Source organism: Chironomus tepperi, unplaced genomic scaffold (assembly GCF_022539635.2).
Source record: "Chironomus tepperi strain 1889 unplaced genomic scaffold, CSIRO-AGI_Ctep_v1 contig_412, whole genome shotgun sequence".
Taxonomy (NCBI): Eukaryota; Metazoa; Arthropoda; class Insecta; order Diptera; family Chironomidae; genus Chironomus; species Chironomus tepperi.
Window position 1 is genome coordinate 874 of NW_027226534.1, and position 16,164 is coordinate 17,037.

At 33.7% G+C, this 16,164-nt stretch overlaps 3 protein-coding genes across 3 annotated transcripts; 1 reads left to right on the top strand and 2 right to left on the bottom strand.

The window, feature by feature from the left end:
• Nucleotides 1–577: 577 nt before the first annotated feature.
• Nucleotides 578–9,022, top strand: LOC139097023 (serine protease nudel-like; the record flags this gene model as incomplete). Its single annotated transcript, XM_070648783.1, has 17 exons — nucleotides 578–712; nucleotides 982–1,284; nucleotides 1,338–2,177; nucleotides 2,546–2,890; nucleotides 2,954–3,565; nucleotides 3,628–3,888; nucleotides 3,941–4,900; nucleotides 4,979–5,299; nucleotides 5,368–5,496; nucleotides 5,554–5,980; nucleotides 6,076–6,245; nucleotides 6,304–6,407; nucleotides 6,474–6,483; nucleotides 6,599–7,415; nucleotides 7,822–7,856; nucleotides 7,924–8,464; nucleotides 8,641–9,022. Coding segments are annotated over 17 exons (6,392 nt in total), but the record flags the coding sequence as incomplete, so codon positions are not given.
• LOC139097051 (chaoptin-like) lies at nucleotides 9,009–13,724 on the bottom strand. Its single transcript, XM_070648812.1, has 3 exons — nucleotides 13,532–13,724; nucleotides 12,405–13,220; nucleotides 9,009–12,349 (listed from the first exon to the last, which is right to left on the bottom strand). Exons 1-3 carry the CDS (start codon nucleotides 13,704–13,706, stop codon nucleotides 9,099–9,101), a joined length of 4,242 nt encoding a protein of 1,413 aa, XP_070504913.1. The 5' UTR covers nucleotides 13,707–13,724; the 3' UTR covers nucleotides 9,009–9,098.
• A 299-nt stretch (nucleotides 13,725–14,023) lies between these two features.
• Nucleotides 14,024–16,071, bottom strand: LOC139097024 (alpha-N-acetylgalactosaminidase-like). The gene is made up of 6 exons (XM_070648784.1): nucleotides 15,976–16,071; nucleotides 15,676–15,794; nucleotides 15,489–15,615; nucleotides 15,041–15,264; nucleotides 14,237–14,940; nucleotides 14,024–14,147 (listed from the first exon to the last, which is right to left on the bottom strand). Coding segments are annotated over exons 1-6 (1,272 nt in total). The 3' UTR covers nucleotides 14,024–14,145.
• Nucleotides 16,072–16,164: the final 93 nt, after the last annotated feature.

A 16,164-nucleotide genomic window follows, 5' to 3' on the forward strand; every position in this document is an offset into this window, starting at 1 on the left:
GTTTTTTTTTAAGTGCGCACGGTTTAATAAACCTAAAAAAAAACTTTTAGCTATTCAGATCTATAAGATCCAGAGCTATGCGCCAGGGCGACGAGGTACTGATTGTATAACGAGTGAAGGTGCGCTAGACAACTGCACTCAATAGACCTACCGTTTATAGTGGGATCAGAACCACTCCTTTTATGATATTACCGCCTGTAGCCTTCAATGGGAGGCTGTGAGCCGCGTTTCCACGATATATGATTCGAAAAGGACATGAGAAAAATTTCGATGAAATTCTAAAAATTTTTCAATGCAAATTTAGAAACATTTTTAATTTTATTTTTCCTGAGCAATTAATTATAAGAATAATTTTCAAATTATGTGTATGCGACATTAAAAAAAAATTCATTTGTGCTGTTTAATAAATTTTACGCAATTATTGTCAGCGAAATCGAAAAAAATATATTATATAAATATTTAAGTTCATTGAATGGAAGTCTAGTTTTTCGTTATTTTTCAATTTTATTCAATATGAAATGATTAAGTTGACTTGTTTTAATCTTACAAAAGCTTAAAAATTTTATTTAATTTTTAGATGGCAATAAAAATTGTTTGAAGCTATTTTGTATTTCACATTTGAAGCATCAAACACTCATGATAGTTTTGATCATCATTTTCGTCTTGATTTCAATACTTTTGGCATTATTTGGATTAATTTTGATAAATCAAGGTAAGCATTTTTTCTGTTTTAATTAGTTTGACTCACAAAATTCTGAGCTCAAATTGGGTGCCGAATTTAGTTTGAATCCGACATCACCAGAGTCATTTTAATCTGGCACTGAATTTTGGAACAATTACCCGACTTGTGCTAATCGGGTCAATTGAAAACACATGACGCGAAAAAGTCGAAATAGTGTCTCTTGGTTGACTTAACTATGACTTAGAGTTCTAATAATTCAAAATTTCAGTCATTAATTAATATATTTACAAATTTTTCAGCCTACAACTCGCAGAAACACCCAAAAATAACAATAAATGCTGTCGAATCTTACAGTCCAAATCATTTATCAGCAAAATTTTCATGTCGTTCCAAAAGAAGCGTCAATAATGAAATTCAAAGACAGCTAACAATAGACAGCAATGAAGATGAGTTTCGTGACCGCGAGCATGACTTTTTCAAATCAGAATCATCAAATTTAATCAAAAGAGATGCAAAAATTGACGAAGAAGATGAAATTGGAAAACTTTTGGAAGACAAATATCGGGAAATTAATCAAAATGAAAATTTTGTCCGGAAACGCCGTGAAAATTTGGAAAATTAATTGAAAAATTTGAAAATACTCTAAAAAATTCAGAAAATTTCATTAAAAATCTCGAAATTAGTGAAATTGATGACGAAAATTTAAATTTAATTCAAAATAATATTCACGATTTGAGTGCTGAAATGAAGGCAATTGACGACGACATCATAAGTCTCCTCGAAACTTCAAACCTCATCGATAATTCCATTCATAAACGCATTCGTCACAAACGCAATGTTGGCAATCTTCATGAAATTGACACAATTAATTTTGATCGTGCGCCGATTCTTGAAGAGAAAAAACGCGAAAAGCGTCTGATTCAGCAGAAACTTGAAGAAGTTCGTGATGAGTTCATTCGATGTAAAAAGTCAAATAGTAATGATTGTGATGTAATTTATTCGAGGGTTATGAAGAGATTTAAGGAAATAACTAAAAAGTTTAAGGAAATTGAGGATATAATGAAGGATTTGGATGTTGTTGATATTGATAAGAAGCTTGCTGAGAAGGTTGAAATTAATGAACAAAATGACAGAATTGACGATATTGTCAGAGCTGACAATAGTGACAAAGCTGATGATAATGAAAGAACTGACGATAATGAAAGGACTGACGACAATGAAAGAACTGACGACAATGAAAGAAAGTCCTCAGATGAGAAAAAAGACAAAAAGAAGAAAAAGAAGCCGAAAAAGTCATCTGAAGAATCTTCAGAAGAGCATGGATCAAATAGCAATGCAGATGATGTAAAGACAACAACAGAGGATATTAAAGAAAACACTGAAAATGAAGAGACTACAACTGCGAAGATTACAAGAGATGAAGATGCTGAAGAAGACGTAATTGGAGATCCAAATGAGGAAGAAATTGAAGAAAATATTTCTGATCAAGATTTAGGTATGTAATTTTATTTATTTATCTTGGGACCAAATTCACATGGTATATATAGTTCACTAGTACGGATAGTTTACTACACTGCCCATACTTACTTACTTACTGCAACCATGTTCCTATGTGGAGCTTAGGTTACAATAAAAGGCTTTCCATCTGACTCTGTTGCTGGCTCTGTCACCTAGTTCGTACAAATTCACTGTCCATTCTTTCATTACTGTTTTGCGCCAAGTAGCTTTTGGAGCTCCTGGTCGCCTTTTCCCTTGTGGATTCCATCCAAGGGCTGTATTACAAACTTGTGATTCTGTCTCAGCAATGACATTTTCTTCCGTAGCGTATCCATGATAATGAAAATTCTCAATATTTCATTATAGGTGATGAACATTTGATTGTCCAACCAGAAAATCTACTTGACGAAGACAGTCAACATGATGACGAATTACAACTGCTAGGTGAACAATTATCATCAGAACTTGATGAAAATTTGCAACTTTATAAAAAGAAGAAGAAGACAAAAGTAATTGTTAAAGATCATGACAAAAAAGTGCATAAAACTAAAGGAATCGACAAGCATCATCATACCAAATATGATAAAAATCACAAAGACCATCACAAGCAAGTTTATCATAAAAAGGATGGTAAGAAGAAGGGACATACAAAAATTATGTATAAATCAGCTGATGGAGAAGAAGTTGGAATAGAGAACGAAAGTTTTGAAGGTAAGTACGAGGATATGCCACTAGTCTAAGTTAAATTAATCTTCATTCCCCTTAAATTTCCAGATGGAATTTCAACAAAATTAAGAAATCCAACAATCAGCAAACTCCCATCAGATCCTGAGCACATAACAGCATGTCCAGCATCATCATTTGACAGTTCAGTCAATAAACCTCCGAAATTTGTTGATGAACTTCAAGATGACAGATATTTATCCACAAAACTTTATGATCATGAGCCAAGCTTTGATAAGAAAATTGATCAAAAAATTACAGGAAATAATATTTTGGATGGAGTTGCTCACTTGTTACATGACATAATAGATGATGGAATCAAAGAAATTGCATCAAATACCAGATCTGAATCAGATAAGCAAGAAAATCGACAAGCTCAACAAAATTTTCCACCAATGCAATTTTCAGGTTTTGCAAATGCTCCTGTGGTATATCCAACAACTGGTGAAACAATGAAAGCAACATCAAGAATCATCATGAATCCTGGTTATGGTGTCATGCCATATCCAGTTTGCTTTGTAAATTATCCACAACAATATCGTCAAGTTCAGCCATTCTTTTATCCTCAAATGATGCCAATGCCCATGATGCATACACAGCCTGGAGGTAATGATCATAAAGATAATGGAAGCTTGATTGCACCTGAATATGTCCGACACAATGGTTGAAAAAATTTAAATTAAAAATTATGAATCTAAAATTTTCTTACTTTTTATTTATTTCAGGCATGTACATGCCAACTGGTGGACAATTCATGGGACAACGACCATTTCAGCCAATGATGCAAAGTCCCCAAGCATATCCAAATTTTCGTGAATCAATGGGACAACCAACATTTTGTGCTTTTATGCCAACTGATAATGCACAATTTCCAGCATATTATGAACAAACGACAACAGTCGCACCAACAAGTAAACCTAGTGGAACTTGGAATAGAATCAAGGGAGATGATGGTAAAGCTAAGGATGCAATGGAAGGAAGGAACCGTAAGTTGTGTGATTTAGTCTTAATTTTTGAACTAATGTCATTTTATTTTAGACAATCTAAATCCATACAATATTCCATCACAATACGACATCATCTATGCGACATATCCAAGTCAAATATTCAACATGAATCAATCAACTCATCACAATTGTGAACCAGGCAAGCTTCCATGCTTTAGTACAAATCAATGCATTTTAAAATCAAAATGGTGTGACTCGAGAGTCGATTGTGTTGATGCTAGTGACGAGACTGCTTGTTCATGTAAAGCAAGACTTCATGAGAGTCGCATTTGTGATGGATTTATTGACTGTCCAATGGGAACTGATGAACTTGGTTGTTTTGGATGTGACAAATTCCAATATTCATGTTATGAAAATCGAAAAGATTATGAAGACAATCCATCAAAAATGATGTGCTACTCGTCACTCGAGAAATGTGATGGATTTAGTAATTGTTATAACGGAAAGGATGAAACTGAATGTTCAATGATTGTTCAGCAAATTGGAGCTGTAAATTCATATTTTGCATCACATTCTGAAGGAATTTTACATCGAAATTTTAAAGGTCGTTGGTATCCAGTCTGTAAGAATCCAATAAAATGGGCAATTGAAGCTTGTGAGAATGAAATTGGACGAAACAATTTTAAGCCACTTCTTAGCGTCAAAAGTGGTCAAATTGCTGGACCATTTATTCATTCAACTGGAAGAGACATTGAGCCGCCAGCATTTAGCGATACATGCCGCATGGAGAAGGCACTAATTGGTATGGATGAAAATAGTATAGTTTATGTCAAATGTGGACAGCCTAAATGTGGAATTTCAAAAATTGATGCTGAAAAATTCACAAGAAATAAAAGAAAAGCTGATGATGAATCACACGAAGTTCAAGCTGCAAGAATCGTTGGTGGAACGTCAGCACTTCCGGGAGAATTTCCATTTATTGTGGCAATTTTTAAAGATGGACGATTTCATTGCGGTGGAAGTATTTACAATGAACGATGGATCTTAACAGGTAAGGAAATTTTCATCAATTTTAAAATTAAATCCCGAGCAGCACAAGACATAATTCTCAAATTTTTATTTCCAACAGCTGCTCATTGCACTCGAGCATTTGAAACTCACCACTTTGAAGTCAGAGCCGGTCTCCTTCGTCGATCAAGCTATTCACCAATGATTCAAATTACATATGTTACTCATGTCATACCACATGATCAATATGATCGATCAACATTAAGACATGATATTGCATTGATGCGTTTAAAAGATCCATTGAATTTCAATAAATGGGTGAGACCGATTTGTTTGCCAAGCAAGGATAGAACTGGAACTGAAGATTGGATTTATGGACCAAAGGCCGGTAGCGTATGTACAACATTAGGATGGGGTGCTTTAAGAGAAAAGGGACCTGATCGTAAGTTTTGCGGCTCTGATTTGTGCTATTAATCCCTAAAAATATCAATTTATTTTGATTAATTACAGCCGACGAGCTTCAGGTAGTTGAAGTTCCAGTACTTCCGAAATGCAAATCCCCAACTGATGAGGAAAGTGAGTGTGTTTGTGCTGGAGAAAAAGATGGTCAAAAGGATGCATGTCAAGGTGATTCTGGAGGTAAGGCTTGATTTTTATTGCTGTCTAGATTGTTAGTTCCAACAAATTTCACTTTAGGTCCACTGGTATGTCGAGGATATTCAAATCCATCAGAATGGTACTTATTAGGAATTGTGTCTCATGGCGAAGGATGTGCTCGTGCTAATGAACCAGGTGTATACACGAGAACAACATTATATCTAAATTGGATTGCAGAATACACAAATCCACTCAAACAACTTCCATTTAACACTCCACGAGAAAATTGTCCGGGAATGAATTGTGTTTGGGGAATTCCAAAGTGCATTCCAAAAACATCAAAATGTAATGGTATTGTGGACTGTCTTGGTGGTGAAGATGAAGTCAACTGTCCATTGAATTGGATGGATTTGATGCTTATTGGAAGTATGAACGATAAAAATGATACAAATGAGGCTGACAACAAGAACGAGAACAAGAAAATATCGAAAAAGGAATTGAAGGGTGAAGTTTTTCGATGTTCAAGGTAGGTTTATTATTATTGGGCCTGACTGGACTCTATGACTACCCCAAATCCAAATTAATTCCATTCAATACTTAAGTTTATCAATTTCATTTCAGAATCCCACAAACTATCCACATTGATCTCCGATGTGATCGAACTTTTGACTGTGAGGATGGAACCGATGAGCTTAATTGTAAATGCAAGGATCATTTGAAAGGAGTATTTACTAAATTGATTTGTGATGGACATGTTGATTGTGCAGATGCAAGTGATGAAATTGGCTGCTGTAAGTTAATAATTTAATTATAATTTTGAAAATAGTGAATAATTTTGATTTCATACAGTAAATTGCAATCATACTCAATTCTCATGTCCGAAGTCAAAGACTTGTATAAGTTGGGACAAACAGTGCGATGGAAATTTAGATTGCGAATCTGGTGAAGATGAGGTAAAAATTTATAATTTAATATTTTCCAGTTCATTATGAATTTATTAATATTTTTTTCGATTTCAGATGTATTGCGGTAAGTTGACTTTAAATAGGGATTCTTCATACCGAGACCGATGCCTATACTTCGAAAAACCTTTAATAATATTAAACTTTTAATAAATTTATATAATTCCTTAAATTTCCAACAGTTGCACTTACCGACGGTCACTCAATCAGCCTAGATATCAACAACAAGCCATATCTCCACTCAAAAGGAATTGTGACTAAAAATATAAAGTCAAATTGGAAGCTTATGTGCGATGACGATGGAAATATGATGAAAAATGCAATGTCTTTAGGAGCTGATGTATGCAACATAATAGGATTCAAGTCAGTAAGAAGTGCACGAGCGATTGCTATGACTAAGCATAATTTATATATGGATATTGACATAAGAAGACGTGAAGGACATCCAAGTGCGAAATCAATGATAAGAAGTTCGGCAAGAATTGAACCGAATGATGTAAATGGCTGCTTAGCTTTGGAAGTTGAATGTTCGCCTTTCAAAAAAAGCAATTTTATTGATAAAAAGACAACAATTTCAAATGTTGATCAAAAGCTAGTTCCGATTTCCAGCAACTCAACGTTCCTAAAACCACAAAGTGTCCACGTTTGGAATCATTTGAATGACTTTTATTTCCCGTGGACAGTTGAAATTCATACAAATGGAGACCTTGCTGGCGTTGGCATTTTAATCGATAAATCTTGGGTTTTAGTTGAAAAATCAATTTTAGGTCACGATGAAAATCCATTAAAATTTAATTATGTCTCAGCTGTTGCTGGAAATGCTAAGTCATACCTCAAAATTCAAAGTCCATACGAGCAAATTTCAAAAGTCAATTGCATTCAGCACATTAATAATTCAAATGCAATGCTACTTCGTCTTGAGAAGCACTTTCATTTTAATCGACACGTTCTTCCTCTGTTCCTGCCTATTGAAAATGAAATAAAGGAAGATGATGAAAAGTGCATGGCTGTTACGGTTGCTGGAATGAAGAAAAGTCTTAAAAGTTTGAATTTGAAAATTGAAAGGAATTGCAAAGGTGAAAATGGAAAAGATTGTTATAAAGTTCATAAGGATGATGAGAAGAACATTAAGGAGTATTGGAGTGATAGTGAAAGTAAGTAATATACCTTTTGAAGCGGGGAACAGGTTTGGATATTCAAAGATTGATCCTAACTCTTCCGTTCCTTACTTGAATAGCCTCTGCTATAAATTCTAAATATTCGTCAATCTTTCCACAGCATCTCACAAAATCGTAACAATTGTATGTAGGACGAACACCAGCGATTGGTATCCAAAAGCATTCCATAAAATGAACAAAGGATTTTGCGATTTTGTTAATCCTGTCGAAGTATTTGATCTCAAAAGTGGTCATGTTTACTCGGAGATTGCTGATTTCAAAGGTAAATTTAGTGCCTTTAAACTTATGTAAATTTTGATCTTAGCATTCCATATAACTTACATTTTCAGACAGCCCAACATGCAACGATTGCAAGATCATAGCATCTGATTTTCCCTGTCAAACTCATCGATGTCCATTCGGTAAATGTCTCACACTTTCACAAGTTTGTGATAAAATTCCAGACTGTCATGACGGAAGTGATGAAACTCCACAAGCTTGTGAGAAAGTTAAGCAAAAGAAGGAATCATCATGCTTACTTTCAAGTAGCTTCAAATGCAAAAATGGAAAATGTATGGACAAGTCAAAGTTTTGTGATCATATTGACGATTGTGGAGATAGATCCGATGAGCCAAGTGAATGCACATGTTTTGAATATTTAAAGATTACAAATCCTAGAAAAATTTGTGACGGAATTGTTCATTGTTGGGATAGAAGTGATGAAGATGTCAGCTTTTGTGAATCTAAGTGCAATCATGGATCATACAAAAAGTTTAAATGTACAAATTCATCGTATTGCGTTCCATATGAGGTTGTTTGTGATAAGAAGAAGGATTGTCCGAATGGAGCAGATGAAAAGCATTGTTGGGGATTCTATGGAACTGATGGAAGGTAAATTGTCTTTAGGTCATTTAGCTTTTGTATGAAGACTTAAAATTGTGATTTTGAAGCTCAAAAAGGATCAAAGGGTTTTTTAAACTACCCTGAATTGGCCACTGGTTTCCAAATACAGCACAATACATAAAGTCTGCAGTCTTTGACCAAACCTTAATATTCCCTAATTTCAGTGACTTTTATGAAGTTTATCAGCAAACAATGGGTCTTTGGCACACCAAATGCTTCCCAAAAACATCTCCTCCAACACAATCTGAAATTGAAGACATCTGCGATCAATTAAATCTGAAATCCAAGAATGTCCAACCACAAGCTAGACTTAAAACATCCACCAACACAACAATGTCTGAAAGACAAGAAATCAAAAATTTAAATGTCGAATTTCAGGATGCCAAAAATGCTACAAAAGTTGTACTATTCTCAAAGTTTTCACCAACAAAAGTGAGCGATGCATTTACAGCACATTTAAAGACTGACAAGCCTCTTGCTAAAGTTGTTTCATGGAACAAAGAAGATCATGAAAATTGCTATAGACTTGAAATTAAATGTAACTAATTTTTTGGATTTATTTGAATAAAAATCTATAAATTAATCGAATCCATTCACCATACATTAAGCTTAGACTTAATTATTAATTTACACCTTCAAAATTAGCAAAGCACTGCTCAAACATTGGTCTATAATACTCTCGATTTAATGCTAAATTCATGATATCTATTGACACACAAATGTTTCCATTAAGCTGTAAATTGTACAGTGACTGTGTATCATTGTAAAATATAGGATCAATTTCATTAATTTGGTTGTTTCGTCCATTAAAAAGGATCAGACTGCTTAAATTAGGAAATGCATTTGCATCAATTCTTTGAAGTTGATTGTTTGCCACATGAATCTGTCTAACATTCCCAAAAACATTTTCTGGAAGTTCTGTTAATTGATTTTCATTAAGGAAGACTGCAACTAATGAAGAAAGGTCACTAAACCACTGTGGATCAAGAGTTCTTATTCCGCAGTTCTCAAGCTCTAGAATTTCTAAAGCTGAAAGTCCAGCAAAAGCATCACTAGCGATGTCTGTCAATGGATTAGATGATAGTGAAATTTCAAAGATTTTCGGTAGGTTCGGGAAGGAATTGCTATGCAATGTACTGATATTATTTGAAGATATCATGAAATACATAAGATTTCTTCCGATTGTGCCTTCAAACCAGTCTGGATTAATTATTGTAAGACGATTTCCATCAAGATTAATATAACTTAAAGCAGTTCCAGCAAAAGCATTTGGATGAATTTGATTGACTTCATTTGAAAAGAAGCTAACCCAGGCTAAGGTAGGAGATGGTGGAAGGACATTGTCCGGAATAACTCGAATTTCATTTTGATCAAGAAACAAGACATCCAAATTTGTGCAACTTTCAAATGCTTCTCTTGTCAGCACTTCCAGTTTACTTTCTAATAAGTAAATATACTGTAAATTATTAAACTGTCGACAGATTATTGATGGAAATGATGATGTATGCTGCAATAAAGCCTCAACAAACATAACATCAGAATCATTTTGATTGTCCACATGCTTACCGCCAATTCGGTCTGGATTAGCTCTACCAAGAATATTTTGGATAGTCAATTCACACGTATATGCAGGTACAGTAACATAATTGCATTCCATAAATCCATCCTGTTCGTGATTATCAAAGCATGTCTGTAGCTGATCACGAACAGCCTCACGATTATTAACGATGGATATAAAGTTGTCATCCACACATAGATTGTTAAATAGGAATAAATTGTAAAGATTGTCAGACTCATCATAAAGTTTAGGGTCAATTAAGCTGATTCTATTGTTGACAGCTGATATGTACAAGATGCTGGATAAATTACCAAATGCTTCAGAATTCAATGCACTTAAGCGATTTCCATTGAAATTTACTTCATATAAATCATGTTGATTGTTAAAGATTCCATCCGGAATTGATGTCAAATGATTGTAATTCAAGAACAAACTTCCTAATGATGTTAAGTCATTGAACCAAGATGATTTTAAGTCACGAATATTACAACTTGAAAGTGACAGGAATAAGAGATTGGATAGTCCTTGAAAGATGTGATCTGATAAATCAGGAAGGTCATTAAATCCAATTTCTAATTCCTGTAGATTTCTTAAATTCTCAAACGAATTTTCAGGCAGTGATGTGAATGAATTGTTCCTGATTGTCAACATCTGTAAGGTTTCGTTGATTCCGTTGAACCAATTAACATTGAAGTCTGTCAATAAATTAGATTCTAATCTCAATATCGATAATTTAGTTCCAGTAAATGCATTTTCATCAATCACTGCAATTTGATTATTGTCAAGTGTTAAAGTATGTAAATTTATTGAATTTTGCAGCATCATCTCAGGTATGATCTTCAAGTTATTAGACTCAATGTTTAAGTACTCTAAATTCCTACAGTCATCAAAATTCCCAGCAAAAATCTCATCAACTCCATTAAATCCAAAATAAAGCATTTGAAGGTTCACAAATTGACTGCAAATTATGGACGGAATAATTGTTGTTTGTTGCTGATAAGCTTCTACAAAAACAACATCAGAATTGCCAAAATCATCTATATGTTCGCCTTCAATTTCTTCATAATTGTTATTTCCACGAACATTATAGATTGACATGATGCAGTGATATCCAATGACTTCTACATGCGTGTATTCACATTCAATAAATCCAAAATTTTCAAGCATAAAATTCTCAAAACATGTCTCAAACCTATTACGATAATATTCACGATTAAGTGGCAGATTGATAATATTAAGTGATGCACATTCATTGTTCAGGAACTGGAAAGTGTACAGTGACTCTGCATTGTCATATAAATTAGGATCAACTTCATTAATTTGATTATTTTGGGCATTAAGGACAACCAAGTTGTTGACGTTCCTGAATGAATTTGAATTGATTGCTTGCAATTGATTATTTGCGACATTTACATGTGTAACATTGTTGAAGATTCCAACCGGAAGTTCAGTCAATTCATTTTGATTTATGTAGATACGTTGTAGGTTTACCAAGTCATTGAACCATTGCGGATGTAAACTTTTAAGCTGACAACCGCCAAGATTCAAAATTTCAAGATTTTCAAGTCCTGCAAATGTATTGTCTGCGACTTCCTCTAATGGATTGCTGGATAGAATAAGTTCACTTAAATTAGTCAATGTTGAAAATCCATTGCTTGGCAGTTCCTTAATATCATTTCTATCTAGTAGAAGATATCGCATTTCATCCCCACGACCATCTTCAAACCACACTGGATTTATGCTTGATATATGATTACTTCCAAGATTCAAATACATCAATTTAGTTCCAGCAAATGCATTAGGTCCAACGTCATTTATTCTATTTAAAAAGAAGCTCATCGTGTTTAAATGAGGTGAGGATGAAAATGTGTTGTCTGGAATTGCTCTTATGTCATTGAAGTCAAGGCTCAAAAATTCTAAATTTGCACAATTTTGAAAAGCTGTTCTGGTCAGTTCCTCGACTCTACACATTGCAATGTAAATAAACTGCAAATTCACAAACTGTCTGCAAAGAACTGAAGGTACGATCGTGGTACGCTGCATGTAACTTTGAACCATTGTCACATTTTCATCACTTAAGTTATCAACATGCTCACCAGGAATTTCTCGGAATTCAATTCCGGAAGGATTATCAATTGTCATTGTGCATGTGTAGCCAATTTCTGGACTCATTTCATATTTACAGGATATGGAAGCATTATTTTCTGGAACAAAGCTATCAAAGCAAGGACGGAGAGCATTTCTAACTAGGTCACGTGTATTGTTGACTGCTGAAAACAATCCTGACGTGCAGTTGTTGGAATAAAGATATAAATCTGTAAGGAAATATTCAAAAATTTGTTTCATTTTACTTCACAAAGATCAACTTACAATATAAATTAGCAGCACGATCATAAAATCTCTCATCAATAGCGGAAATGGCATTGAATTCAAAGAAAATTCCTTCTAAATTTTGCAAATTTCCAAATGAATTGGAATCAATGACTTTAATCTTATTATCGGACATCCACAACTTCTGAAGTTGATTATTTGATGAGAATATTCCAATTGGAAGTTCTTCAATCTCATTATATTCAAGTCTGAGACGCTGAAGACTTTCCAATGTAATAAACCATTCAGGTCTAAGACTTGTCAGTCGATTTTTGTAAAGGACAAGATCTTGAAGATGTCTCAGTCCATCAAATGCATCAGGTGGAATGTCACTGAGCTGATTAGTATCTAAATCAATAAATTCAAGATTAGTCAGCTGAACGAAAGCTTGTGATGGAAGTACACTGATTAAATTGTTTCGTAAGTTCAAATATGTTAAACTTCCTGACACATCTGCAAGCCATGCACCATCAAATGTTGTCAATCGATTATCATCAATACTTAAAGTCTTCAAATGTGTTCCTCTAAATATTCCTGATTGCAATCTAGTAAGTCTATTATTTGCGATGTCAACTTCATTTAATGATGGATTATTAATAAATGTATAAATAGGAAGCTCATAAATTGAGTTGTAATAAATCTTAAGTGTCTCAAGGGCGAAACATCCAGCAAATGAGCTCTGTGATACAATTTGAACTTGTGAGAGGATTAAAATCAATTCTTTTGTGTTTGAAAACTGTCTGCAAATTACAGACGGTACATTGACTGTTGTCTGTTGTGATGCTCGAACAAGTTGAACACTTGAATCATTGTAACCTGTTTTGTATGAATTTATTAAAAATTAGGTAGGTTAAAGTAGATTTGATAGAATTCTGGGAGTCTAACTCCAAAGTCAGAATCCAATGGAGTCAGTATTAAAGCAGCGTAGTTCAAACTGGATGTCACAAAATTGCTTTTAACATGCCATGCAGGAATTACGTATTTGGTTTCTTTCGAGGCTTACCACCAAGATTTGCTATGGCACAACAATTTTGGACAGCTCTGAACTAAAGTATTTCACTACACCTTAAATATGACCTTAACAATACAAAACTCACTCGAAAGAGTTAATCAAAAAGCCAACATACCTTCAAGATGATCCCCTTCAATTACTGAAAAGTCAGCTGCAATATCACTGTTTTGTATCTGTAAGTTACACATATAAATTCCATTTTGGATGGAAAAAATACAACGCGGAACAGGCTGTTGACCGGTAACAACAAATAACTTCAAACTTAATATAATTAAGAATTTTAAAAGCATTTTTAACTTCTGAACTGAACAAACACTCAAATAATACTAAAATTTAATATTGACAAAAAATATAATCATAAGATGTTGCTTCCTAAAAGATTAGATAACAGAGCAATCCACTTAAGCTAAGCAAAATTAGGTGATTAAATGTATTTTATCAATATTTTTTATTGTTTATTTTTTATTGGGATTTCCACTGTTATTATTGCTTTTATTTGTCAATGCTTCCGTCCGGAACAGCTCATTTGATGCATTTACAATTTGCCGATTACTCCAGAAAGGCATATATCCTATGCCTTTATAATTTATAGTTATTACCCAGAAAATTAATTTTTGCTTATTTTATTTTAATTAATATTCATATAAACTTACAATAAATGTATTAAAATATGGAATTACTAAACGATAAGACATTATCGTCATCGACAATCAAATCGTCCATCTTAACTTCTGAAATATTTATGGACATTAATTAAATTTATAGAAAAAACTGAATATTATTCCAATAATAATAAATAAAACGTAAAATGAAGACTTACATCGACGGGCTCTATTTGTTATTGGAGTTAATTTGTAAAAGTTGGCACCAGTTGGATTGACTCGGTCTTCCAAACTCTGTCCTAAAGTTATCTTGAATGATTCACGTTTTGAATCAAACAAGTCCTTTACTTCATATCCCAACAAGTTGGTCAATCCAAGTTTTTCTAATGAAAATTCAAATGCATATCCATGTCCATCAGTTCTTCTTGATACAAAAGCTACAGCATATGAATATTCATTATTAACGATTGGTGAAACTGGTCGTATCCATGTCTCAATTCGATTTAGAGCGCTTAATCTCTTGCCTTGAATCCCCAATTTATCTTGATCAATTGCAATAATTTCACGATTTAAAATCAGTTCCTTAATTTCAGGTGTAATTGTTCTTAAATCAGTCGACAGCAAGAATGGAGCTGCGAGAATAGCCCAAATAGCCAATTGAGCTTTACTTTGTTCATAACTTAATCCAAAGTTTCCAAGCAGTAATGTGTCTGGATCATTCCAATGACCTGGACCAGCATATGGAATCAGTCGATCAGAATTGTTAGCAAAATAGTCAGCAATGAAGAGAACTGATTCGTAAGAATCATCAATATCGACATAATTTCTCCACAAGTTGCAAGTTTCAACCAAAATATCGTAATCAGGAATTGACGTAGGTCGTCGATAATATTCGAAATATGCTGGCCATGAACAAGAGTACCTGAATGGAAAATTCAAAAATTATATTGAATTATAACGCAGATTAGTAAGATTTGAATAAAATCTGCAGGTCTACAAATTACACTTTCATGTCTACTCACATAATTGGTCTTCCTGTTTTATTCATCATCTTTCCAAATTCAATATAACCATCAACCATTACTGATGTGTCAATATTACATCCGTCTAATTTAATGAAGTCAACTTCCCAATCAGCTAACGATTGTGCATCAGTCGCTTCAAATCCCAATGTACCGGGATAGCCTGCACATGTTTTGGTTCCATAATCAAGATACGTACCGAATTTCAATCCTTTTGAATGAATCTTGATGGATTTTAAAATAGTTATAGTTATTTCATATATTTATGGTTTATTGTCAGTGCTTCCCAAACTGTGCTACACGACACAATAGTGCAACATTATTCACACCATTTTAAATGAATATCTAATGCAAATTTGGTATGTCGACATATTTTCTCGACAAACCGAAAAGTTTTGGTCGTGGACCATAGTTTGAGAGACACTGCATAATATCTTAATTTACTCACATAGTCAGATAAGTATTTAACTCCATGTGGAAAACGCTTTTTATCAGGAACAATTTTTCCATTTTCCCTTTCCATTTCTGTCCAACAATCATCAATATTTACATACTCATATCCAGCCGCTAGATAGCTATTTAGATTTTTAAGAGAAATTAGTACGTAATGGTGATAGTCAATCATGTCAACGTACCCTTCGTTCACTATTATATCTGCCATTTCCATAAAAAGACGCTCACTGATACATTCATCTGGATATTTATCACAATCAGTTATGCATCGAAATCGTTCCCAGCTCATCCAACCCATTGGCTAGAAATTGTAATGTAATGAAACTTATTAAGTATTGAGATAAATATTTTAAGGTGATGGGGAAACCCTTGAATGGTATGAATGGTATGAATTAATGTCGAAACTCCAGACATAGACTAGATTGATTCTGGCATGCTAGAGTCACCCCACTCATTGCCTGTTTGATATACAAACTACTTACCGGTGTTTTTGCTAATCCATTATCCAAAGATTGTACCGTCGACATCAGAAATACAGTACATACTAAACTTAGTAGATTCTTATTAATAATTGTCATAGTGAAGCTTTGCTCAATAACTTTTAAACTTTAATATAAAATAAATTTTTAATTTTTCCTTGATGTTACCGCACTAAACTCTTAATTACAACT